The following is a 27,784-nucleotide window of genomic DNA, read 5'->3' as shown; positions in this document are numbered from 1 at the left end:
CTCCGATGTTGTACATCAAAGGTATATTAGTCCGTTGAAGTCATCAGACCACATAATTATAACTTCATTGTTTAAAAATCTTGTTTGATAGCGGAATTCCTGGTGAACAACTATATTACCCATGGTCCAGTAGAGAAAAATCCACCAATCAGAGAACAGCAGCCAACAAAGTCCGTGAAACGAGCCTAGGAGCGACGTCCCATGATGCACTGTGAATGACGCAATCAAGCCTCTCTTTACCCTTAAACTACTTACAGTATATATTTGTACATATCGGAATATTTTGCAATAAACACAAAATAAATTGCTTTTATACTTAGAATCAGCAACCTAAAATCAATAATTTTATATATTCCCATCATTTTAATTTAATTACATAATTTGCAATGCTTCATGGGAATGTAGTCATTCCCTTGTGAATGACGGTAAGTACACAGTCTTGTACTTTTGTCTTTTGGCCCGATTTTTAACTACTTTTTTTGCCTCAAAACGAAGTTTGTAATGTTATGATTCACCTCGGAGCTGGTTGGTTTGGTTCATGGCTTACAACTCTTTTATGGAGGATTTTATGAAAAGCCTATGCAAAAAAATGTATGGGAAAAATACTTATGGACCCAAACGGCTGAAAAGTGGGCGGCACTGTTGCGCTCTACTGCACTCACAAAGAGAAATTCCTAGCCAATGAAATTTGAGCTTAGCATAACTAGATACATTTAGATTGACCACAAAAATATCCATGAATTTTTAAGATTTCATTGATTTCCATGCCTTTCTCCAGGCCTCGAAACCCCAGTTGTAAAATTCCCTGATACAATATTTTCAGGTTGTTTTCCACGAACATTATTACGTCCAAAATGTGTGAAAACAACATGATTAGTGTGTAGAAAACTACCAAAATAATGAACAAGGAAAATCACTATTGACCAGACAAACTGGCTTAATTCCAGGTTGTTTAAAATAGTGAGTGACCTCCCTTTAACAGTCTGACACAGATTACGTACTCCCAAAATAATTAAGCTACTGTGCATGTGATGTAATTCTCTAAGGTTTTCAAGTGTATTACAGGGTTTGTTATCCTAGGAATGCACAACGTGCCTTGATGTCGTGTTGCAGCAGAGGCTCTCCAAGTACCCCAAAAGACATCAAAACCATTCTACATGGGAGCAGGTGACCATTCAGGTCTTTCAACATCTTTGCACTTTCACAGCTGATTTAGCTATATCCGATAGCTAAACTGTCCATGTCTAGCACATTTATTTGGAGGAACTACATTACTTTCCTTCTGCATCCTTCATTTGATTGATTTTAGATCCATGATGTGACCCAGTTTCAGCAAAGACCGTTTAACGGTCATTAATCTCAGCTCTTGTGTGAACTGCTTTGTTTGTTGTCTCTCACCGTGACTTCCTGTTCGAAGCGTCGGTAAATCTGCTCTCTCTGTTGCTGGAGTTTGTTGTTGAGCTGTTGTTGTGCTCTCTGCTCCTCTTTCTGAAGCAGCCTCAGTTCCCGTAACTCCTGACGCCTGCACACACACACACACACACACACCAGCATCAGCCTGACCTATGGTGAGTCTTACACTTTCAAGCTTGATTTAAATGACTCAATTTTTAGATTTTGCCGCTGGCAAACGCCAATATGATACTGTTGATACTGTATCACTTGATACTGATTGTGCTGGCAGTATTTTATCCCTTAATTACTGCTTTGAATTGATTAATTCATTAAACATTTCTGCAGAAGGCAATGCATTTAAAAATAAGTCAAGGTAACACATACTTCATAAAAATCAAATAATAAAAGTAAATGCACAACAGACAATTTTGTTATCAGCCCATGCTAATCTTTCCAAAGGTAACCTACATGTTAAAACTGATCACAGACAAAGTGTGTGAAGTGCCAAGGCTAAGACTAAATACAGTTTTCTTATTCCCACACATTTTGTTATGACATTCATTTACGATTAACGCAAATAGAACACTGTAAATTTTGTTAATGGTTGACAAATACAGAGCTTTTCTGGATATCACACAATTACGCCTGACAGGATGCACACACACTGCCAGACAGGGACAGGAAGTGTCACTCTTAACCTGTCTTGCCTTACCCAAAGCTAACAGCGCATCTGCTGCTGGAATGTAGCGAGCTTCACTGGGGTCCATTAGCAGTAACACTTACCAAACACCGGAAAGAAAAAGTTGTTGCTTTGTAGTTTCAAAAGACCCGGTACAGAATTTACTTTGGCCGGTTTGGATACTTTAACCCACTTAACTACCCATCTGTGTGCATGTACCAAATCACGTCTCATCCTAATTCTAACAACGGCAAACATTTGTCAATGCTAAATGAGCCAGAAGAGGCAAAAGAGGTTTGCACAATACACTTCTCAGCCACAGCATGATACAGGCAGGGCCAAAGTCGAACCCTGTTTGCAAATGTGATGTAAATATGAAGCAAACATGTAAATGATCTTGGAGCAGTTAAACAGCTGACAGCTCACCGGAGGAATCTCATCTCCTCACTTTTGGTGTCACTGTCTGTGATGATCTTAGATGTTGTCACGCTGACTTCCACACCGTCCACGATGAACTTGCGAGTCTTTTTCAGAGTCTTTTTCTGTCTTTTGCTATCCTAAGAAAAACATTGAACAAATTGACAAATTTAAACAAGTCAGGAAATACTGAAATAATAATAATTATAATAATTATATAATAAATATTGTTTATATAATATACATTTTACTTATATAAAATTACGTATATTAAATAATATTTATAGATAAAGGAAGTGCCAAATATTAATACACTATTTAATAATACATACTATTATAATTTTCTATAATATATAAATAATAATAATACTACTACTACTACAAACATGTATAAAAATAAAAACTTTATATATTTTTTAAGAACAGTATGAATAGTAGAGACCAGGGCTGGGTGATATAGCGAATAAAAATATATATATTTTTAAGATGTTTTGACAATATTCAATGAATCTCAATATTGTTGTATTTGCTATGAAATGCCTTGAATCAGAGGAACCTTCATTTCAACCAAACAACCACTGTTGGCAAGTAGAACCAAAATGTTTAAATGTAAGAACTAAATCAAGGTAAAATCTAGTTAAAACTAAGCCATTTTTTCAGTTTTTGCAAATGAGGTTTAAATCATAGATGCTGTTAAAACGTTCATCTTAGCGCTCTAATACTCACAAGCCATGAGACAAGAAACTAGTGTAATGGCAAGTGCATAGTTTTTCCAATGTTTGAAGGGGTCATGTCATGAGGAATCAAACGTTCCTTGATCTTTTGGCATAGAGTGTATTGAAAAACTATAAAAACATACGGTAAGTTTCAGAACTCAAAACTTCCACCCTAGTCCAAAAAGACCATTTATTGACCCCAAGTTGCAAAACAGCTCGTTCTCTATTTCCACGACTTCCCTACGTCACTAGGGGGACTTCATTAACACATGACGGCCTCCACAGCAAGAGATCATCGCCTCTTTTTCCATCATCACCTCTTTGGTTCACCTACTGGTGTGCAGTCAGAGTGAATAATAAGAACTGGACAGGTACTGCCATTGCTTTGCACACAGACGGGCCATTGCTGTGGTTGTTATTTAACTAACAAAGAGACTGCAATGTCGAGGAAGATTTGGAAAACGTTGTGCTGTTCCTGGCTGTGGAAATTTAGAGTGTCTTCATAGCCTTCCAAAGGATGTCAACATTAGGAAAGAGTGGCTGAAGTTTATTTTTTAACAAAGTTCCTGATCGATCAATGAGGAATTATATGTTTTGTTCTGCACATTTCTCAAAAGATTATTTTGAGAAATATTATGATTCAGATTTTGCAGAACTAACTTATATGGAAAGATGGAACAGTGCCAACTACTGTATATTGGACATGACCGTAATGCTGGTGAGTAACCAATTTAATACTACAGTTTCTGTCTGTGTTTGTTTGATATGTAAGGAATTGTATAGTCAGCCATTTCTAATTGCAAAATAAACCATGATCAGGACTCGGATAACACAGAGCGGATCATGTAACTATGGTTACTTACCAAAGAAATACATAATTGGTCACGAAATATTGATGTGAGATTAAATGGTTGTTTTATGTAAAAAGAAAGTGTAGCACGGATTGCAACGAAAGGCAATGGTGTAGTATACGCTAGTAAGGTTGCCAGCTTTCTCATCAGCCTCCTTTTAGCCAGGACATTCTGTATTTTGGCCAAAATGAACAAATGGGATGCCCATTATCCCGTATTTAAACAGCGAAACAATCGAGGACAATCGCCTCCACCGGTCGACCGGTGAAATCATTAAGGGTGCGACTCCCCACCCAGCGAACATCCTGTATTTTCCATTACACGGGAGACGAACACCCAGGTCAACCGTCCATTACAGCTGGATACAGATTTATTAGCCCATTTTCTTTCGCATCTTGTGCAGGTTTGGACTATTTTCACTGTTCTCAGCTTTAAATAACGTTATTGTATCACCAGATCTTGTCTGCCTGATAATATGAGTATTCAGGAGCAACAGTATGCCGACTTTGTTCAGTTTTCGATTGTTATTTCAGTCGGAACAAATCTGGTAGTTTGATTGTGTGCTTAACGTAAATTGGGACATACAGTATAGCTATTAATGATTGCGGTGATTTTACAGATGGTGTAGAAATTACTTACTGCACCTTCAATTAGGTATTTCTCACCTGTTGAGAGATGGTTCCTGGCTCCTTGGATTTGCTAATAAAGCTTGAGATAGATAAGTTCAGGTCTATGCTGCTGTTCTCAGCTGCAGAACCAATTCCTGATTCGGAGTCTTCCTTCTTCAGATACCTGGGCTTCACTGGATTTTCATTTTCCTCGGGCAAAGCAGGTTTCTCCTTCTCAACATTCTCTGCTTCTTTCACAGTAGAGGTTGGAGGAACCTCATCAGGAACAGCTTGTTTTGTGGGCTCCTCGCTGATTGGTTTCTCCAACAAGGAGATGTCTAATTTGGGCACTTCCATTATGAGCTCACCATTGCCAATCTTCTCCTTGTTTTCAGCTGGTTTTACCTCTTTCTCATCTTCCCGAGTGTCTGTTGGCTCTTCTGTTGGTTTCTTCTCCTCTTCTTCCAGTTTCTCTCCAACAGGTTTGGCTGGTTGCTCTTCTGTTTGGACTATTCCATCTGCAGGAGTCTCTGGGAGAGCAACCTCTGCTTCTACAGCCTTGTCATCAAACTTATGTTCTTGAGATTCCTTTGGAAGCACTGCTACATCCTGAATATGGTCCTCTTCCACCTTCAGAGGTTCTGCTTCATTCTTATTTACAACTAGAATGTTATCATCTGGTAGTTTGGGAGTAGCAACTTCCTCGATCTTCTCAGGAACAGACTTCAAAGTGGATGGTGACTGTGGAAGCCTTTCGTCTTCCGAGCTTCCAATGCTAGCGTCAGATGGTGCACGTTTGTGTCCTGGAAGCAGCTGAGGAAGAGTATTACACATTAGTTGGTGTAACCACCATGAAATCATTGTACACCAATTGTGGTTTTATGTAAATGGAGTTTACAATAAATGTTGCAAACCAAATGATTTGAGAAGCACAAATGTTCAAGACACAAGTACAATAATTTCATGCATATTGTTTAAATGATACGGCAATGGCATGTTTTATATTCTTAATTACTTATTTGTTATTTAAAGGGCTCAGTGGTGATAGCTTGTGGATAACCTCTTGTAAAGTTTAATATATTTTAACGTATTATAATCAATTATTCTATACCATGTAATCTTTACTATGTTAAGTCTGTGTCTGTGAAAATCCTCTTAAATTTTTCAACAGTATTAAAAATCTCTTACCAGGTTTCCTTCATGATCTTCCTCCTCCTCTTCCTCCTTCGCCTCCTCAATCTCCTCAGTAACCTCCGCTTTGGCCTCAGCGATGAGTTCCCGCAGGGGTCGATTATCAATCACATTAATCACAAATGGGTGCTAGACATACAAGAGAAACTACCATTACCACACTATGCATACAAGTTATTTTGATTCATTGGTGCCAGAAAAATTCTTCGGAACAGGACACTTCTTACCAATTTTTTAATGTAGCATTTTTTTTATTACTATGATTACATTGACAGTTTTAGATTAAAAAAAGAATTCTTAAATACACCAGGCTTTCTTTTTAAACCCTAAACCAGGGCTGGAAAATCATAGCAGAGTGAGTCTCTTCAAACAGAGTAATATTCAATCCAAAATCAAGAGAGAAATAAGAAATTATATTCTGCTAAAAGACAATAAAGCCGATTTGCATCTCATTATTATTTAAATAGTAAAGTATCTACACATTATCATAATATCTGCTGATGATTTTACTATATCTGTAACACTATCACTGTAACACAATAATGAGAATGAGATTTTTCAGGAACAATTTGGGGTTAAAATGTAAATAATGTTAATGGTCAAAAAATAGGTTTAATTTTCTTCATGCAAAGTATTGCTTTTTTCCTTTCGATTTTGAGGTGAAATATGAACTAGTGCCCGACCGATATATCGGTAGGCCGATATTATCGGCCGATATTAGCCTTTCATCGATATATCGGTATCGCTGTATATTTTACCAATATGAAAACTTTTTCCAGAACATATAATGCAGAAAACAATGCTTTAGAATTGGTGTCATAGCGTAGTTTGTCCAGCAGAGCGCGCTCCGACTTCATCGTTTACAGAGCTGAGTTGACGGTGGCTCTGCAGACTGGGTGGAGTTAAACGGTGCGGCTGTGAGGAGATCTCTTCTCGTTAAATTGCTAACTAGTTTGTGAAATACATACTGGAAAGGCAAAACAAAATTACCCCATCATTTTATATAACTAATATAATATTAACCCTGTCCCTGACAACCATGTCACTCATGTTTATCACACCTGTTTGCTATGTTAGCCAGCTATATTTTGTCAGTGCAGTCAGTAATGTAGCAGACTGAAAGGTAAACATCAGAGCATCTTTTTACAGCTCAGCAGACAACGATGCGGTGGTGGATTGTGTGCGGTGAGTGTTGATTTCACGCTTCGCTGTTGATGTTGGTGAGACACAATGCTGGAAAGTAAATTAAGTCCATCTTTTACTCTCCGTAGCAACGAGCTTACAGCTAACTAGCCAACCACGCAGCTACTTTTATACCTTGTCAGCATGTAAACATGTATTCACCAAACTGTTTTGTTCAGGATTCACAGTTTGGTACCCCCTTCAACCAAACAATTCTAGTCGTGTCATTTATAAAATTTAATATTAAAAGTCTGGTTTTCCAGACATTAAAATAGGATACGTAATAAAAGTAGATTTAATAAATAGTATATTTACCCTGTGTAAATAATAATATATAGGAACTGTATTTAAAATAAATAAGGAGTGATAAATAAATACTAATACAACACGCTGGAAAAAAATAGACATTTATTCATTTTAATATCCTATATATATTTTGAATGTATTGAAACTTGACACCGGGCGACGCACCCTAAAAACTGCACCGTTACATCGGTTTCATGCTGAAGAGCCGCTTAAAAGTAAGTTTTTTTTCTCTCTCGTAAATGTAAACGAGTGTAAATGCCAACACCATCATATATGTCAAAAGGACTGATGCCTGTCAACCAAAACATGAGCACATTGATGTAATTAAATGAGTCTGCTTTTTTATTCCATTCATTAATCCTGGTCGGAGGCTGCCGTATATATTTAATTTATTCGTAGGGTTACGTTCTACCCAAGTTTGATGGTGCAACGGTCAAATATTTTGTAGAGCGTAAATTGTGACTTAGTGCCCATTTACGCCACAACTAGGCTAAGTTGTAACATACGTATAGCTGGTGCAACCGGCCCCTGATGTTTATTTAGCTATTTATTTTATTTGAATTTATTCTTTATTTAAATGGTCAGCTATTGACTGATACTAAACATACAGTACTGATTTTTCTTTTATTTCATTTATTTATTCTTTATTTAAATGGTCAGCAACTAACTTATACTAAACAGTACTGATGTTTATTAAGCTATTTATTGTATTTTTATTTATTCTTTATTTTTCTCAGTGTTCATTTCTAGAATTTGCTGACAATGTATAATAATAATGTCAAATGTTCTTTTATAAAAATATTTGTTTAAGAAAACAGCCTTCTGAGTACCTTTGCATAGTCATATCGGTGCAAAATCGGTGAAAAATCCACATAGAAAATGTCTGTTTTCATTCCAGCTCAAAAATTAGCTATATTGGTCACCATATCGGTAATCGGTGAATTTTCCCTCTCTAAAATCGGTATCGGTCTCAAAAATCCCATAATGGTCAGGCTCTAATATCAACTGGACATTTCATCATCAGATTCACCCAGCAAAAAAAATAAATAAATAAATAAATAAAATAAAACAGGATGAACACATTGAGTGCCATGCAAACAGGAAATGCTTGAAACGCAGGTGCATGTAACCCAATGCAAATCAATGTTCCGTATAGATCTACCTTCCTCATCATTAACCCATCTCTTACCTTTCTTTGCTCTGACACTTGCTACAGACAGTCTAAAGCAGGTCTGAGAATATGCAGCAGCTTTGATATTATCAGCTTAATAGGAGGAAAATTTGAGTTCTGAATTTTAAACCCCATTCAGCCTCTTTCAGAGTGCAGATTCTCTCCTGAACAGCTTAGCTCTGGTAAATGTGTGTGTTCATGTGTGCGTGTGCGTGTGTGTGTGAGGAGATCAGTGTCAGGCTGGTCTACTTAAAGCCTCGGTAAGAAAAGCTCCTTTGCTGACGTCAATTCTAAAGGATGAAAACTGGCGCGGAAAGTGCCTAACGTACACAAACCTATAAACGAACAGCTGCTGATTCAAGTGGCAAAACGGCCACCTGGACCAGCAGGTGAGTGAGCAACAGACCAGGATGAAGGTAAACAAGGGCCATATACACAGATTTGGAACTGTTTTGCAGTTGCTCTCGAATACTGCTTATAGGTTATATCACAACTGAATATCAGTGTTGAAATAAAAGTGTAACAGGTCAATTCACCTGAAGAAGCTGTGCTGTGCTCCACCTGTTGTCTATATTCTTATCCAGTGCATGTTTCAGGAAGTCATTGAACTCAGAAGACCTGCAGAAAGACCTTCATTAATCTTTACTAGGCAAAAGCATTAAACACTCTAACCATAACCCTAGCCCAAAACAATCTAAAACAAAACACAAAAGGCAAAAACCAAACCAAAACAAACACAAAAACAAAATATGATCAACAAAACTCACAAATAAAAACAAGACACGACACACAAAAAAAAACAAAGTCCAAAGCAAAACAAAATAACACAAGACACAGAACAAAGAACAGAAAAACAAAAAAACAAAAAGCAAAACAAAATAAAACCAAAACAAACTATGTAAAATAAAACACAAAACACAACAGCCAAAAAACAAACAAAATAAAAAGTTGTTAAACTATAGAAAAATAAATAAAAAAAAAAAAAAAAAAAAAAAGTTGTACTATTTACTCAAATCTCTCCATTTCGTACCATTTTGAAGGCTGTTGGAGAGTAGGTGGGTCAGCTTTGGCAATCTTCAGCAGGACTCTCATTGGGTTCATCTCATGGTTGGGCGGTTCAATCTGGGCTAACTCGATCAGAGTGACTCCTAGAGACCAGATATCAGCCTTATAGTCATACGGTCTGTCCTTAAACGTCTCACACATCACGACTTCCGGGGCCATCCTGAGTGAGGAGAGAGAGAGTTCAGTAAGACACAGCAATGTGTACGGTTATGGGTTGTTTTCAGCTTTGTAGGAAACTGTGACTTGCCAGTAAGGGGTTCCAATGAAGGAGTCTCTACGCTGGAGTGTCTTTGTGTTCTTGGCGGATACCCCAAAGTCCGCTGAAAGATACAGGTGAAAGATGTTTTTAGAGCTTTTACAGTTGTTTGCATTTTCAAGGTAACAGCAAACAAAGTCGATGTGTGTCAAAACAATGTGTCTGTACAGATTAAATTGCATTTTCCTGCAAGAAAACTGGGGGTTTTTTTAGATTAGGTTAGGCTTATAAGTCACAGTGCTTTGCTTATCAGCGTCATCCAAGCACCAACATCACAGATGTATTTACATTGGGTCAATGACGTATTGTGGTCGAGTCTGACATGTAAATGACCTTCCTCTATTTCTCTCCATGTCTCTGCACTGTGTTATTATGTGAAGTAAATACAGCACTGCTCATTAGCACAGGGCCTCTGTAACAGCTGAGATATCCTGCTGCACTGGACTACAGCCAGCTGATGAGCAACAACACAAAAATCACTTCAATGATAAAGAATACAATCACCGCCGCTCATGAACTGTGTAATTATTTGCAGTACAGCTTATTTCTCTTTTTTACTAATAAATGTTGGGGTTGCAGCACAATTTCAGGCACCAATATTTTTTGGCCATTTTCATCTGAAAGTGAAAATGGGCCAAAACCTTGGCCAAAACTACTGAAGAAATAATTTACCCCAAAACTAAAATTCTCTCATCATTTACTCACTCTCATTCCATTCCAAACTCTTATGACTTTCTTTCTTCTGCAGAATACAAAAGATAATTCGAAGAATATCTCAGCTGTTTTTGTCCATACAATGCAAGTCAATGAGATCGAAAACTTTCAAGCTCCAAAAGGGACATAAAGGCAGTATAAAAGTAATCCATAGGACTCGAGTGGTTTAATCCATGTCTTCTGAAGCGATATGATCGCTTTTGGTGAGAAACACCAAAATTTAAGTTCATATTTACTAGAAATCTTCACTTCCGGCCAGCTCTCCTGTGCAAGCGTGTGGGAAGCTTACATGTTAATGCGAGAACTGATGCCATGATGAGTCATGGATCAACTTTTTATCTATCAATCTATTGCTTTTGTCCTTTTTGGAGCTTGAAAGTTTTGGACCCCAAAGACTTACATTGTATGGAGAAAAATAGCAGAGATATTCTTCAAATTATCATCTTTTATGTTCCGCAAAAGTCGATATGATAAGAGTTTGTATGACGTTTATATGAGCAACATTTCCCAATCCCATTTCCCTCGGCCTCTATCATTTCCTTTCCTCTCTTTACGGTCTTCTAAATAAAAGTGGCAAAAAAACTAAAATTAAAAGAAACTAATAAAAGAAATAGATTGATTTAGACACTAAACTTTAAGATTAACTGCAAAATGTAAAAGAATACTGAAATAATAATTTGCTCTTGATGCAGTACACAAAATCTGTTGCTCTCACCGCCCTAAACACACACTCACCCAGTTTGACATCTCCATCCAGTGTAAGCAAGATGTTTCCTGCCTTCAGGTCTCGATGGATGACCTTGTTGTCGTGCAGATACAACAGAGCTGCCAGAGTCTGCTTACAGACAACCCTGATCTGTGGCTCGGTCAGAGGCCTTTCCAGCTCTACAAAAACACATGTATTACACCGACATACTGGGCAGGTCAATTAATCAGCTAATATTTGTCCATTTTGAGATTAATCGGCACCATTAGACTTGAGAGAGGATTTAAATATGTTCATTTAATTTTCATTTAAGGGCTCCTCCTGCTGCAGTAATTTTTTTTTTTTTTCGCACACAAATTAATAGGTTGTTGAACTGCAAACCTCTAAATTAAAAAGAAATGTATTGCTTTAACAGCAGGGTTTGAGTCACATCTGCAACAGCTGAAGAAAGCCATCAGTAAATAATGTAATGTTCAACACATAGTTCAAGTTTACCCTTGTCAAGAACTAAATGAGCTTTTAAGAACCTTACTGCTTTATGCACTTGCAAATGACCTCTTCCTGATTCAGTCTTGCATATCGAATGCTTTGTGTGCACTCACCGAGCATGACTGCATCTACAGCTCCACCGCCACAGAACTCTATCAGGATCTGCAGAAGAAAACTTGCATCACTATTACAGGGGAACATAAAACAGGGTGGACTTCCCTGACACACAGTCAATGTGTTTTACAACAGCAACATTGCACAAGACAGACTGAATGGGAATAGCGCATTGTTTATTTCTCAAAGTTCAGCTGGGCACAATGGCAGTATTATAAAAATGTGGATGAAAAATATTTAGTTTATACTATTGTTCTAACATGGAACACCTCCCCCAGCATGAACTTACAGGCTTATATCCAGTCACTGGTTTAAAAATAGAATAGCTTTACACATTCATAAAGCCATTGTGCATTCAAATTACTAGTTCTTTCTAGTGTGCTTGCATTAGTACACAATGAACAAACCCAGAATATAGTAAACCAAAAGATCACAACTCCATGAATATAGAAAAGTCATTAGCAGATCAATGGATGAGACCAGAACTCAAGAACAACATCATCAAAACCAGGTAATACAGGGACATTCTACATACTGTTCCGCACCAGCTGTTCAAAGCAGTTCACTTCACTGTGCAATTCGCTGTGATTTGTCAAAGAAGTTGTATTGTAGGGCTGTGGTTGGTCAATTGGTCAATTGAACTCCCTGTGAAGTGCTTTGATGGCTCGTCCCTTTTTTTAAATAGCCAATAGGCTTTAGTTTACATCGCAGAGCCCGGCAAAGCCATTCTCACGCCAGAGCTGGTGTTCAGCCGGGGAAACCAAGAAGTGATCTTAATACGGAGTCCGACCGTGTTTCCACTGACTTGAGAACCGAAAGACTGTTTGGAACAACCCTACAGCATTGATTGTGCTCACTTTGCAGTGCCCTGAAAAGGCATCATCAGCGTAGGTAAGGACACAGACATATGCGCTGATCGGAATGGGGGGTGGGGGTGCGTTCTCGTTCTAAAAAGCATTTGGTTGGATTTTAAATGTTTATAAATAATGTGTCCCTGAACAAATTGGGGGGGGGGACACACCGCCCCAGACCATGACGGACCGTCCACCTCCAAATTGATCCTGCTCCAGAGTACAGGCCTCGGTGTAACGCTCATTCCTTCGACGATAAACGCGAGTCCGACCATCACCCCTGGTGGGACAAAACCGCGACTCGTCAGCGAAGAGCACTTTTTGCCAGTCCTGTCTGGTCCAGTGAAGGTAGGTTTGTGCCCATAGGCGATGTGGTTGTCGGTGATGTCTGGTAAGGACCTGCCTTACAACAGGCCTACAAGCCCTCAGTCCAGCCTCTCTCAGCCTATTGCGGACAGTCTGAGCACTGATGGAGGGACTGTGCGTTCCTGGTGTAACTCGGGCAGTTGTTGTTGCCATCCTGTACCTGTCCCGCAGGTGTGATATTTGGATGTACCGATCCTGTGCAGGTGTTGTTACACGTGGTCTGCCACTGCGATGACGATCAGCTGTCCTTCCTGTCTCCCTGTAGCGCTGTCTTAGGCATCTTGCAGTATGGACATTGCAATTTATTGCCCTGGCCACATCTGAGTCCTCATGCCTCCATGCAGCATGCCTAACGCACATTCACGCAGATGAGCATGGACCCTGGGCATCTTTCTTTTGGTGTTTTTCAGGGTCAGTAGAAAGGTCTCTTTAGTGTCCTAAGTTTTTATAACTGGGACCTTAATTGCCTACTGTCTGTAAGCTGGTAGTGTCTTAACGACCGTTCCACAGGTGCATGTTCATTAATTGTTTATGGTTCATTGAACAAGCATGGAAAACACTGTTTAAACCCTTTACAATAAAGATCTGTAAAGTTATTTGGATTTTTACAAAATTATCTTTAAAATACAGTGTCCTGAAAAAGGGACGTTTCTTTCTTTCGAGTTTATCTTCTTAATACAAATTTTGACAACATTTAGAAATTCACTAGCATATACACTCACTGTGCACTTTATTAGGAACACTATGGTCCCAATAAAGTTCCCGATGTGGTATTCTGCCTTAAGGTTCAACCTGTTGTGCATTCGGAGATGCTATTCTGCTCACTCAAACCTGTGTGTGTCGTATACACAACTTGGCAAGTTCGGCTACAATATACTTAATGAAGCATTCATTTCGGCAGATGACGTCAATCTGACATTGCACCCCGCCTCAATCCCCAGTTGGCCTTCCTTGGCCAAAGGGTGATCGGCAGGCCAGGGCACTTGGCCGTTGGCCCCAAGGAATCATGATGCAGCCCCGGAAGTTACATTTGGAACACAGTTGGCACTGGCACGAGCTAGCATGCCCTCATTTGGCATGGCTAATGAAGCTACATTGTAGAGCTGTAATTGGTCAAAGATGGTGCATTTCACAGCTGTAATGATTGGTCAAGCTGCGTTGCCAAGCTGTGACTGGTCAACGAAGCTGCATTTCAGGGCTATGATTGGTCAATTAAGGTGCTGAGTCTTAAAGGCTTTTCCATCTCCTCAATATGGTGAATGACACAAGTGGATCAAGCCAGAGAGGCCTGTGTAAGCACATGCTGAGGGATGAAGGGTTTTCACACATTAGCACTGTGCCAGAATGGAGTCCATTCTGCCCTAATAGGATCAGAGTTTCAGTGAACACCAGCCGGACTCGGTACAATTGCCCACATAGTCAGTAGAGGAAAAACAATAGGGTTCCAATAATTCAGCATTGTAAGAAAGGGCTTAGATGAATTCAAGAAATGGCAGAATATTGGCAATGTGGTTGAAAACCTTGGCTGATGACCAAAAGGTTGTACCCCACAAACAGGACACTTAACCTCAGGTTGCTCCAAGGAACTATCCTGGTAATAAGTCAAGTGTACTATAATTTGCTTTGGATAAAAACATCTAAAATAGCAAATTAAATGAAAGAGAAGATATGAATTCAGTTTAATAGACAGGCCCAGATAAAGCTAGTTCACCATTCAAACATTAAAATCTGAACCATACACTATTGTGTACAAACAGATGCAGAAGCAGTGCTCAAAACAGTCAATGGCATTCATGCTCTGAGCTGCTGGGTTGTTCCTCTGTGGGCGAGATGTTGGTTTAGACTGGTTGCTCTGATAACACAATAGCCTACAGAGAGGTCATACAGTCAGGGAACTACAATGGCCACACTTAACGCACAAGATGAGACTTCCTTTCCCTACTGTATGTGTGCAAGTGTGTTAATTTCCATTGATCCCACTGTCAATACATTATACAGCCATATACAGTGGCACCAAAATCATTTGTACAATTAAGTCACACTTAAAATGTATGAATTTCATTCAAGACATTTTCTTAGAACTAAATGTTTAAAATGAATTTCAACCACCTTTTTGTTATTTTTAGTGGATGTATAAAGTCAGTTCCCCTCAAGTTCACACAGTGTCATCACAGATAGTTCAACACATTAACTATGTACATGTTCACAAAGTGATCTAAATAACATTTAATGTGTCCAAACACCCTTTATTTTAATTCTGAATAGTGTATTTATTGCTTTATAACTTAGCAATTTTTCTGTTTGAAGAGTGTGATTGCGCTATCATTCTTTGAAATAATGCCACTTGGTTTGATATTTTATATGGTTTTAAAGGAATATTCCAGGTTCAATACAAGTTATGCCCAATGGACAGCATTTTTGGAATAATGTTGAATGCAAAAAATTATTTTGACTTTCCATAAAGCAAAAATCAAGGTTACATTGAGCCACTTACAATGGAAGTCAAAAAGACCAATTTTTGAAAGGCTTAAAAAGGCAGAAATGTGACACTTTTAATGTTATTGTCAAAACTTGTGTATTATTTGAGCTGTTAAAATCACACATTTTTATAGTCATTTTAGAGTTATGGCATTAAGTCGTCATGGCAACGAAGTTGTAAAATTTGATATAACTTTACAAAGAAAAATTTAGTAAGCGATTTTATCACACTGAAATCATGTTAGCATGCTTACTGTTTAAGTCTCTTGGTTATACTTTTGAAACAGTAAATATTTAAAGTGCATTACTGTAACCCAACAAGTCGAAATTAATTTTTGTGATAATCAACATAATGCCACAAATGCTGTCGATTGAGCTTAACTTGTAATGAACCCTTAATATTCCTTTAAAGGGTTAATTCGCCCAAAAATGTACTTTTTTTTTTTTCATCGTTTACTCACACTCATGCCATGCCAGATATGTATGACTGTCTTTCTTCTGCTGAACACAAATGAAGTTTTTTTTTTTTTAAATATCTCAGCTCTGTAGGTCCATACAAGTGTGTGGTGAATGGTGATCAGGCCTTTGAAGCTCCAAAATTCTCATAAAGGCAACATAAAAGTAATCCACAAGACTCCAGTAATTAAATCCATGTCTTCAGAGGCAATATGATAAGTGTGGGTGAGAAACAGATCAATACTTCAATCCTTTTTTACTATAAACCTCCACTTTCACTTCTTTTGTTTCTGGCGATTCGCATTCTTTGTGCATATCGCCACCTACTGAGCAGGGAGGAGAATTTATAGTATAAAGGGTTAGGGCTTAAATATAAATTTTTATGTGAACTAAGTGTGGCTTAAGTGTCCAAATATTTTTTGAGGGCAATGTACGTCAATTTAAGAGTCAAATCGAAGAACAGATTAAAAATGGCAGTTATCTATACGCTACTTTTCTCTAAAATATCATTAAAGGAATCCACTTCATGTGGACAGCTGAACAGAATGATTGATCTCTATCAATTTTTATCCTGTTATAGCTGTAAATTCCTGATGAATAATCCAGTTTAAACATTCCTTGAATCAACATCAAATCAAAGCCCTCCTTCGTCTTCATAAGGAAATGGGCGAGGTTGATATTAGTCCATTTCCTGGTGTACTACAGGATCAGAGAAAAATCTATAAACCTTCACCCGCACACACTGTTCAGTACACAATGTAGAAGAAAACAGGTATTGACTGAGAGGAGAAGTAACATAATACTCAGGTACTATACTTATAACCAGTCTCACTGTGAAAACACAACACATTTCTGTCTGATGAGAGACTATTTGTAATGACAGAGCTGGATATTCTGATTAAAGCTGCAGTAAACGATATTTTGAAGAACCATGCATACATTTCCTTCTACTTGACAGATGTAACTAAACAGATATCTTGAGAAATCAAACTGTGATAGTCCTAAAACCTTTAAAAAGGAAGGGTAGCATATTTACGTTTTTAACAAATCAGAAACTCTTTCTGGCTGTCAATCATTCTGCATGCCTCATCAGCTGTCTCCTAGTTTTTGTCTCCTTTCACATTGTGTCCACATGGGGATTATTTTATTGCAGTAAAAGAAGTGGATTTATGTGCTCACCATGCAATCCATTAGGAGACATATTAACATGATTAAACAGGATTTAAAGTCAGATTTAAACTGACAGTGTGGAAAAAAAAACAGGATCAGAATCAAATCTGTGTAACGAGGAAATAAAAAAAACTCCACGAAACAAAGCAAATGCGTACTCACCCACAGTTTGCTCTCATAGTAATAAGCATCAAGTAGCTTGACGATGTTGGGATGATCACATGATGCCAGGATGTCGATCTCCACCATGTAGTCCTCCAACTCATCTTCAGTTTTGGTGTCAATCACCTTTGCAGCTGCAAAAATGCCCGTCTGCTTGTTCTGAGCCTGAGAGAGAAAGTGTGAGAGACATTAATTTTCAAGAAAAAGTGCATTTATAAAATCTTTCTACATATACACTGGCGGCCAAAATTTTGGAATAATGTACAGATTTTGCTCTTATGGAAAGAAATTGGTACATTTCTTCACCAAAGTGGCATTCAACTGATCACAATGTATAGTCAGGACATTAATAACGTGAAAAATGACTATTACAATTTGAAAAAAATGTTCAGAACTTCTTAAACTACTTCAAAGAGTTCTCATCAAAAATCCTCCATGTGCAGCAATGACAGCTTTGCAGATCCTTGGCATTCCAGCTGTCAGTTTGCCCAGATACTCAGGTGACATTTCACCCCACACTTCCTGTAGCACTTGCCATAGATGTGACTGTCTTGTCGGGCACTTCTCACGCACTTTACAGAAACACTCTTTTCCAGTTATCTGTTGTCCAATGTCTGTGTTTCTTTGCCCACTCTAACATTTTCTTTTTGTTTTTCTGCTTCAAAAGTGGCCTTTTCTTTGCAATTCTTCCCATAAGGCCTGCACCCCTGAGTCTTCTCTTTACTGTTGTACATGAAACTGGTGTTGAGCGTGTAGAATTCAATGAAGCTCTCAGCTGAGGACATGTGAAGTGTCTATTTCTCAAACTAGAGACTCTGATGTACTTATCCTCTTGTTTAGTTGTACATCTGGCCTTCCACATCTCTTTCTGTCCTTGTTAGAGCCAGTTGTCCTTTGTCTTTTAAGACTGTAGTGTACACCTTTGTATGAAATCTTCAGTTTTTTGTCAATTTCAAGCATTGTATAGCCTTCATTCCTCAAAACAATGATTGACTGACGAGTTTCTAGAGAAAGCTGTTTCTTTTTTGCCATTTTTGACCTAATATTGACCTTTAGGCACGCCAGTCTATTGCATACTGTGACAACTCAAAAACAAACACAAAGACAATGTTAAGCTTCATTTAACAAACCAAATAGCTTTCAACTGTGTTTGATATAATGGCAAGTGATTTTCTAGTACCAAATTAGCAAATTAGCATGATTACTCAAGGATAAGGTGTTGGAGTGATGGCTGCTGGAAATGGGGCCTGTCTAGATTTGATCAAAAATGACTTTTTTCAAACAGTGATGGTGCTGTTTTTTACATCAGTAATGTCCTGACTATACTTTGTGATCAGCTGAATGCCACTTTTGTGAATTAAAATACCTATTTCCTTCTGAAACAACTAAATCTGTACATTATTTCAAACTGTTGCCCGCCAGTGTACATTAAGCACAAGCTGAGAAAGAATGGGAACTAGCTTCACATTAATTTTTTGGACGATATCAATACATTAATCTCCTTCAGCCACCAATAAATTTGAATGAGTTAGAGGTAAAAATGATTAATTAGAGACATACAGTCAGTGGGATTCTGAGATCAAATTCAGTGCCATTCATCCAAATGAGTCTTTCTACACTGAGGGTCACACAAAGCAATACAACTGGTCCCAATATATGGCTTTTGTTCAAGGGCGTCTCCTACATTATTTAGAAGCTAAAAATTAACCAGGTCAAAGTCTGCAGCTTTATTGCAGGAAGATTTGGAATAATAAAATATGCAGTTGTATTTTTTTATTAGTGTGTGTGATGAAGTTGCTTTCGACCAAAACAAGTCAGAACGAAATCTTTCAATTTTCATAGTTTAAACTTTTCAGAAAGCCTAGATTTACTTTAATTATAATAAATAAATAAATAAAAAACATTAAAATGATTGCATCAATAAAATAAATGAGTATCTGGTTTGTAAATATTTATATTGAAAAAGTACCTGGTTCTCTTATCTTTACGAGCTGGGGTAGTAAGAATTTGAAAATGAGTAAAAAAGCAGATCTCATATAATAAGCAAATTTTATGCCATTTAAATGTTACTTTTTCTTTTCTTTTTTTAACAAACTGAAATGGTAAAAGCCACTGTCTAAAGGAAAAGTTATTGTACCTATAAAAAATCTGACTTTCTGTCAACATTTTACTGCATTTCTGCATGGGATCAGCTGAGGTATTTCACGGGACTTCAGAACAAATCAAAACAGATAAAATACCAAGAGAAGAGAGTGGCTGATGGGCAATATAATACCATGAACATTCACAAAAAAATATTTAAAAGTGAAAAATGTGCAAAATCCTTTGACAAGACTGTCAGAATAAGTTTTTTAACACTTCAGTTCACTCAAAAATGGAAATTCTCTCACTATTCATGCCATTCCAAGTGTGTACGTCTTTCTTTCTTCTGCTGAACACAAACGAAGATTTTTAGAAAAATATTTCAGCTCTGTAGGTCAATCCACGCAAGTGAATTGTGACCAGACCTTTCAAGCTCCAAAAAAATCACATGAATGCAGCACAAAACTAATCCATACGACTCCAGAGGTCTTCAGAAGCGATATGAAAGATGTGGGTGAGAAACAGATCAATATTTAAGTCCTTTTTTACTATAAATCTCCACTTTCACTTTCAGAATTTGAAAATGTAAAAGTGGAAATTTATAGAAAAAAAGGATCGAAATATTGATCTGTTTCTCACCCAAAGTGATTGCACCGCTTCAGAATGCATATATTAAACCACCCGATTCATATGGATTACTTTTTTGCTGCTCGTTATGTGATTTTTTGAGCTTCAAAGGTCAGGCCACCATTCACTTGCATTGAAATGACCACAAAGATGAAATATTCTTCAAAAAAATCTTCGTTTGTGTTCAGCAGAAGAAAGTCATACACATCCGGGATGGCATGAAGGTGAGTGAATGATGAGAGAATTTTCATTTTTGGGTGAACTATCCCTTTAAATGGCCAACCAAGCACAGTAATTTGCAAATGACTACAATCTTAAAATGGCCAACAACTAATGACTACTTCTGATTTTAGAAAATCATTTAAACAATGAGCACCGAGTGTTGATGTAATCAACATTTTTTTTTTTTACTGCATAACACGTTCAAGCTGTTTCAAATGTAATCTCCAAATCGCCCTATCCCACTAACAAACAAAGCAACTTAAAGCCTTATGACAGAGCAGCGATTCAGGAAACCAGAGCAGTAAACAATGAATAAGATTGAACACTTGCTACAGTTGTGAGGTCATGAGAATGACAACTAGTTATGTGCATGATGACATCATCGGTGTGGTGACGTCACAGCTGACAAAGACCCCAGTAATTTCGTCCCTTTTTATTCTTTTTTTTTTTTTATATATTAAGGATTTTTTTTTTCCAAGTCTGTCGATATGAAGAAAATGATTACAACAAGGATTACATGAGGCCTTATTTATTCATTTCGGTCTAACTAATTATTTTTATTTTATTTTTATACATACATTTTGTTTATTTATATAATTCTGTATAATTATTTGAAAATAAATAATTTAATAAAATAGACAGCCAGATACATACTATTATCAATGTATAAGCTGCATTTAAATTGCATGCCAGTTACCTCTATTATAGACGCAAGAATAACAGTGAGGTAAAATAAATAAATAATCATAAAATAAGAGGACTTTCATTTTACCTTGTACACCTTCCCAAAGGCTCCATCCCCCAGTTCTCCCACAATCTCCCATTCCTCCTCGGGATTTGTGTCTCTGTGCACGTGTTCATATTGTTTTTTCTTCTTCTCTGCGCCCAACTTGAAGATTTTTCGGAAATTAAAGAAGGACATAGCCAGATCCCACTCGTCTCTCTGTCTGGTCGATTGACAAAGGTGTATATCCTTACATAAAAAGTATAAACAGGCGTAATGCAATGCAATATTTACTGCATTTCCATTGCAATGCAAAGCTATTCAGTCTTTGGTCTAATCAAGAAATAGTCGGAGTGGTGATTTAACATATTTCTCTGTGCATGTTATAACCGGTGAACTTGTTATATATTACACTAGTAGTCATATAGTGATTGATATGTCGATGCAATAATGCACAGACAAAGGAACTAGATTATTCAATCGAGCAATTCTGAGATCCGATGTCTAGTGTACCATATAAACAAAATAAAATTAAAACATAAAAAAAAAAAATCTTCAATCTACGCTGTGCAACGGTCTGGAGTCGATCTTTAGCTGGGTTAGTTAAACATATCCGACGTCTGGCTCTCGCGGAGTAAGTCATGCGGTTGTTGTTGTTCCTCGGAGTTTAATGGACATGATAAAAAAGCAGTTTTTGCTTTCTCTCTTCTTCTTTAAATAGTCTTATAGAAAGCTGATAAAATGTATATACAGCCAATACAAGCGCAGTCTTCGATCACACATGGTCCGGTCGTGGATTAAAAGGTAAACTGCTACAAATGCATGAAAACACACAATCGTTTTTGCCTGGGATAAGTATGCGCCTCCTGTGCGCGCCGCGGCTCTTGTTATCTAGCGGATTGTGCGCGTTCACGAGGAGCGTCGCATTCTTCGCTCATGATCAGTTCAACAGCTCGCGCTTTACTGTCGCCTGCTGTCGCGGATGTATGTCACTTGAGGGGTCGTTCACACCGAAGACGTTCTTGTGCTTAAAAAATAATCAAATTAAAAAAAAATAATAATAAAAAAAAAAAGCTAGACGCGCAACGCATTATCGTCTCGAGATGCGTTTTTAACAGTTGACGTTCTTTTTACAATATTCACCCTTTAATCAATGCATACCTCGGGTCTTTAATGAAACGGGACCTCATTCCACCCCCTAGCCTCATCCATTTTTTGGTGTTATGCCCAAAGCTCTTTAGTAGTCCTCAAACTTTCTCTTCTGAATAGTGTAAAAAAAAAAAAAAAAGAAAAGAAAAGAAAAACAAATTAAAGAAAGAAAAAGAAAGAAAGAAATTGAAAAAAAAAAGGCAAAAATTAATTTTTATAACAGCTTGATTACCAAAAGTGTGTAGGGTCTAAATATGTAATTGTGTCTGTTTTTTTTTTTTTTTTTTTTTTTGCGCTTATAAATCTTATTTTATGATTATTTCATATCAATATAAGTTTACTAACACAGAATATACTGTATATTTCTTTGTTTATTACTAGACAAATGAGTACTGTATTCATACAAATTATTCCATGTGCGTACACACACATATTATACATGCTATTTCTTACTCAAGGTGGCGCTGATGTGTCAGTGATTTACTTGATTTACATTTGACTTTGCTATTTGATGAAGAAACAACATGGAAGTAAACTATAGCAAGTACAACACATGAACAGTATGATATGACTACTGTCATTTGAGTGTACTACTGAAATTAAGTTGTGCATTTGTATTCACTCAAGAAATGCCTGTGAAAACAGCTTATGTACAGCATAGCTTATGTGTTATGTGTAGCTCAATATGTGTTTAACAGCCAGTTGCATCATATTGAAATTTCAGTGTGGAATTAAACATCAAAATCAATCAGAATATATTCTATTCTATTATTTTTAATTGTCTTGAAAATGTTTCGAAAATTTGACACTATCTGAGCATTTTGTAGATCCATTAGTAAAACATACACTGGCGGCCAAAAATTTGGAATAATGTACAGATTTTGCTGTTTCGGAAGGATATTGGTATTTTTATTCATCAAAGTGGCATTCAACTGATCACAAAGTATAGTCAGGACATTACTGATGTAAAAAACAGCACCATCACTATTTGAAAAAAGTCATTTTTGATCAAATCTAGACAGGCCCCATTTCCAGCAGCCATCACTCCAACACCTTATCCTTGAGTAATCGTGCTAAATTGTTAATTTGGTACTAGAAAATCACTTGCCATTATATCAAACACAGTTGAAAGCTATTTGGTTCATTAAATGAAGCTTAACATTGTCTTTGTGTTTGTTTTGAGTTGCCACAGTATGCAATAGACTGGCATGTCTCAACGTCAATATTAGGTCAAAAATGGCAAAAAAGAAACAGCTTTCTCTAGAAACTCATCAGTCAATAATTGTTTTGAGGAATGAAAGCTATACAATGCTTGAAATTGACAAAAAAACAAACAAAACAAAAACAAACAAAAAAAACGGAAGATTTCATACAAAGGTGTACACTACAGTCTTCAAAGACAAAGGACAACTGGCTCTAACAAGGACAGAAAGAGATGTGGAAGACCAGATGTACAACTAAACAAGAGGATAAGTACATCAGAGTCTCTAGTTTGAGCCTCACATGTCCTCAGCTGACAGCTTCATTGAATTCTACCCGCTCAACACCAGTTTCATGTTCAACAGTAAAGAGAAGACTCAGGGGTGCAGGCCATATGGGAAGAATTGCAAAGAAAAAGCCACTTTTGAAACAGAAAATCAAAAAGAAAATGTTCGAGTGGGCAAAGAAACACAGACATTGGACAACAGATAATTGGAAAAGAGTGTTATGGATCTTAACCCCATTGAGCTTTTGTGGGATCAGCTAGACTGTAAGGTGCGTGAGAAGTGCCCGATAAGACAGACACATCTATGGTAAGTGCTACAGGAAGTGTGGGGTGAAATGTCACCTGAGTATCTGGACAAACTGACAGCTAGAATGCCAAGGATCTGCAAAGCTGTCATTGCTACACATGCAGGATTTTTTATGAGAACTCTTTGAAGTAGTTTAAAAGGTTCTGACATTTTCTTTCAAATTGTAATAGTCATTTTTCATGTTATTAATGTCGTGACTATACATTGTGCTCAGTTTAATGCCACTTTGGTGAATAAAAGTACCAATTTCTTTTCATAAGAGCAAAATCTGTACATTATTCCAAACTTTTGGCCACCAGTGTATATGTGCCGGGTCTTGTATGTAATAATGTTTGGTGAAACACCTATGCATTTAAGGGTTAATTGAACATTCAATATGGGCTATTTATAAATTTTGTGTCATTGTAAGATGTTGCACTGAGTATTTACACTGACATTGTCTATAGTTTGTATTTATCATTCCCCCATGTCTATTTATTGCCTGCAATATTGTGCCACAATTTTGTTTTAAATGGTGGTTCTAAATGCTGAATGAACAAGCTTTCCCGAGAACTTTATCTTTTCTCCTGCACATAAAAAATGAATGTCCAGGAGTTCATCATGGGGCACCTGGACATTGAAAGTGAGGTGGTGGACAGAAAGGTTTGAAGGCAGCATGTCTTTTGTTCTTTATTAATAGCTGAGGACAGTCCCAAGCTTCCCCTTCTTAGTCCAGCAACAAACTGAAGTATTAGCAGACTACATATATGCCATATGAGCTTGAGAATGTGTGCTTTTTTGTTGAGATTTTAGTGCTTTCCTAAAGCAGTTTTTTTTATATATATATATATATATATATATATATATATATATATATATATATATATATATATATATATTATATTATATTATATTATTATAAATAATTATTTTTATTCTTTTATTTTTGTAATTAAATCTGTTAACCTGATATTTATGTGGATTCATATGTGGCTTACCAATAAACGAACCTAGGTTTTATATTTTTTAATTTATTTTTTTTTTTACATTTTGCTACCTCAAAAATGGACGTTTCTGTAGAATGACTCAAAACAAAGTCTTTCTAGCTAGTTAGTCTATTGTCGGCCATTTTCGGAATGCTCCCGGGTGGCTATTTCCAGTCATGCCAGTGCAGCTCCTATCTACTTGAATGGGGGAACACCGAAATCTACAAAACGGTTGGTCAAGATTACGATCAAAGAACATATTTCAAATTAGCAGTGAAATCTGACAGCGCTGGTATCATAAATTGTGCTTCTTTACCTCGGATTACGCTAACAAAGCAATTTTCCCGGCTAGTATGGCTAATGCGCATGCGCTTTCTCGAGTTGATTGACAGACGATGGCTGTATCTAAAAGGTGATTGGCTCTTTTAACTTTAAGGCGGGACTTCATTTCTACATCCGTTGACCGTTGGGCGCTCAGAGCTCATTGGTTGAGCGTTCCACTTTCTCCCATTTATTTTAATGTAAGTGGCCCGTCTCTGCTATATATTCTGTGGCGTGAGCGTGCTCAACCATGTGGTCAAGGCAACAGACGTAAACGGAGGAAGAAGGCGTGTTGTGATTGGTTGTCTTTTGTTGTTGAAGTGGACTTGTAGTTTAATGTAGTGCTGTGGTTGGTCAGTGTGGACGCTCAGAGTAAAGAGCTCTAATGGGTTGAGATTTAATTGAACACACTCCTTTCACCAGAGCTACAGCAAGAGGTAATGTATACAAACAATTTCTAATCAGCAGTGAATGATTTGATGGACCATTTGTTATCAAATATACTGTGATGTCAATGCTTTAAAAAAACACAATTTTGGAGTAAATTGCTTATTTCATCGATACAGTTTTGTAGAAGCAATCATGTTGCACTAGACTATTTTAGTTTAATTGTGTTTTACTTGTTTTCAGTGACAAATGCAGCCGTGGTATCTTTGTTGCCATGGTAACCTCTGCGATTTTGTTATTAAAAATTAGAAATATAAAGTAACTAACAAGATTTGCTTGAGGCAACTTGCTTCAAACGAAACCCAGTACTGCTGAATTTAAATATATAACTATTCATTCCCAATTCCCATCACAACTTTTGCCTAAGATTTAATATTGAGAAACAAGAAACGTAACAAAATAAATCTTACCATCCTGTTGATAATCAGGGTGATAAAACCACAGCAAAAAATTGTTTAGTGGTATTACATTTAATAAAATTACAGGTTTAACCCTATAACGTTTTTTAAAAATTATTTTATTTATTTATTTGTTTGTTTGTTTGTTTATTTAAGGTGTCTTCTATCATGTAAACTTACTTGAAAAATTTAGTTGAAGATTTTTATTTTTATTTTAAGTGAAGTAAAATAAACCACATTGCCCATATTTCTGTTTTACAGGTTTTTTTTTTTTTTTTTTTTTTAACTATTTTTATTGATTCCATGCAGCAAATCAAATAGACACAACAGAAAATGCAGAATCAAACCACATGAAATCATAACTTTCCCCCCGAACATTAACATTAAGTAGTTTTATAAAGAATAAGCATCTAGATTTCACCTGGGTCTTTTATGACCCACATACAGTATACATTTAAGGGGGTGAAGTTACATATGCGTTCTACGGTTAAAGGTTGGTCAACTAAACTGTGAGACATATGGAAACAGATGTTCTCCTTTAAGGGATAGTTCACCCAAAAATGAAAATTCTCTAATCATTTACTCACCTTCATGTCATCCCAGATATGTATGACTTTCTTTCTTCTGCTGAACACAAATTAAGATTTTTAGAAGAATATTTAAGCCCTGTAGGTCCATACAATGCAAGTGAAGGGTGGCCAGAGATTTGAAGATCCAGAAAGCACATAAAATGGTTCAATACTGTAAATGTTTTCAGAAGCAATATGATAGGTGTGGGTGAGAAACAGATCAATATTTATGTATTTTTTTAATATAAATCTCCACTTTCACTTCCTCATACTTCCTCTTTTGTTTTTGGTGATTCACATTCTTGGTGCGTACCACCACCTACTGGTCAGAGAGGAGAATTAATAGTAAAAAAGGACTTAAATATTGATCTGTTTCTCACCCACACCTATCATATCGCTTCTGAAGATATGTATTTAACCACTTTTATGCTGCCTTTATGTGCTGTTTGGACCTTCAAAGTTCTGGCTACCATTCACCTGCATTGTATGGACCTACAGAGCTGAGATATTCTTCTTAAAATCTTCATTTGTGTTCATCAGAAGAAAGAAAGTCATACACATCTGGAATGGCATGAGGGTTAGTAAATGATGAGAGAATTTTCATTTTTGGGTGAACTATCCCTTTAAAAATGATTTTATTAAAGTTTTTTTATTTTTGTGGGTTGTAGTGACAAAAGTGGCCCAGCAGAGGGCAACTCTGATTCAGAACTGAATCAGAAAGACATTGAACTCTGCTGATCAACAAAAAACAGGAGGTGGAGGTACAACCAGACACCCAGTTTTAAAAGTTCAGTCTTTTTTCTGAAACCATCTAAAAGTGTCATAACCCACGAGCAGACATTGTCTCCAAATGTACCTCTCTTGTTCCTCACATTTACTTTAACTGTTCGGAGATTTTCACATTTTCTGTCCGACTCTCTCTCTATCTGTCAGTATCAAGGAGAGTGATGTACTACAGCTTATTACGGAAAACAATGAGCCAGAGACCCAGCTGAACTCTGGTGCAGAGCAGAACCAGGATATACAGAGCTGAAAAAAGAACAGAGACAGCACCAAAGACAGGTGCATGATCTACAACCTGGAGTATCAGGGGCTCAGAGAGGCGTTTCTGTTTTTACAGTTTAGTTTTTACCGTTTTTAACAA

At 37.0% G+C, this 27,784-nt stretch overlaps 1 protein-coding gene across 1 annotated transcript in view; it reads right to left on the bottom strand.

Annotated features, from left to right (window-relative positions):
• slkb (STE20-like kinase b) overlaps nt 1-21,874 on the bottom strand; it is a 30,385-nt gene extending 8,511 nt beyond the window's left edge. The window contains exons 1-11 of the mRNA XM_051703258.1: nt 21,047-21,874; nt 17,344-17,508; nt 11,860-11,908; nt 11,287-11,436; nt 9,829-9,901; nt 9,547-9,741; nt 9,053-9,134; nt 5,855-5,986; nt 4,724-5,479; nt 2,501-2,631; nt 1,399-1,522 (exon numbers count right to left, since the gene is read on the bottom strand). Of these exons, the coding sequence (XP_051559218.1) occupies nt 1,399-1,522; nt 2,501-2,631; nt 4,724-5,479; nt 5,855-5,986; nt 9,053-9,134; nt 9,547-9,741; nt 9,829-9,901; nt 11,287-11,436; nt 11,860-11,908; nt 17,344-17,508; nt 21,047-21,196 (2,007 nt within the window). The 5' untranslated portion in view covers nt 21,197-21,874. The remainder of the gene's footprint in view (nt 1-1,398; nt 1,523-2,500; nt 2,632-4,723; nt 5,480-5,854; nt 5,987-9,052; nt 9,135-9,546; nt 9,742-9,828; nt 9,902-11,286; nt 11,437-11,859; nt 11,909-17,343; nt 17,509-21,046) is intronic.
• Nucleotides 21,875-27,784: the final 5,910 nt, after the last annotated feature.

Source organism: Myxocyprinus asiaticus, chromosome 7, assembly GCF_019703515.2.
Source record: "Myxocyprinus asiaticus isolate MX2 ecotype Aquarium Trade chromosome 7, UBuf_Myxa_2, whole genome shotgun sequence".
Taxonomy (NCBI): Eukaryota; Metazoa; Chordata; class Actinopteri; order Cypriniformes; family Catostomidae; genus Myxocyprinus; species Myxocyprinus asiaticus.
The sequence above is the reverse complement of the archived record's forward strand: the minus strand, read 5'-3'. Positions and strand labels throughout refer to the sequence as shown.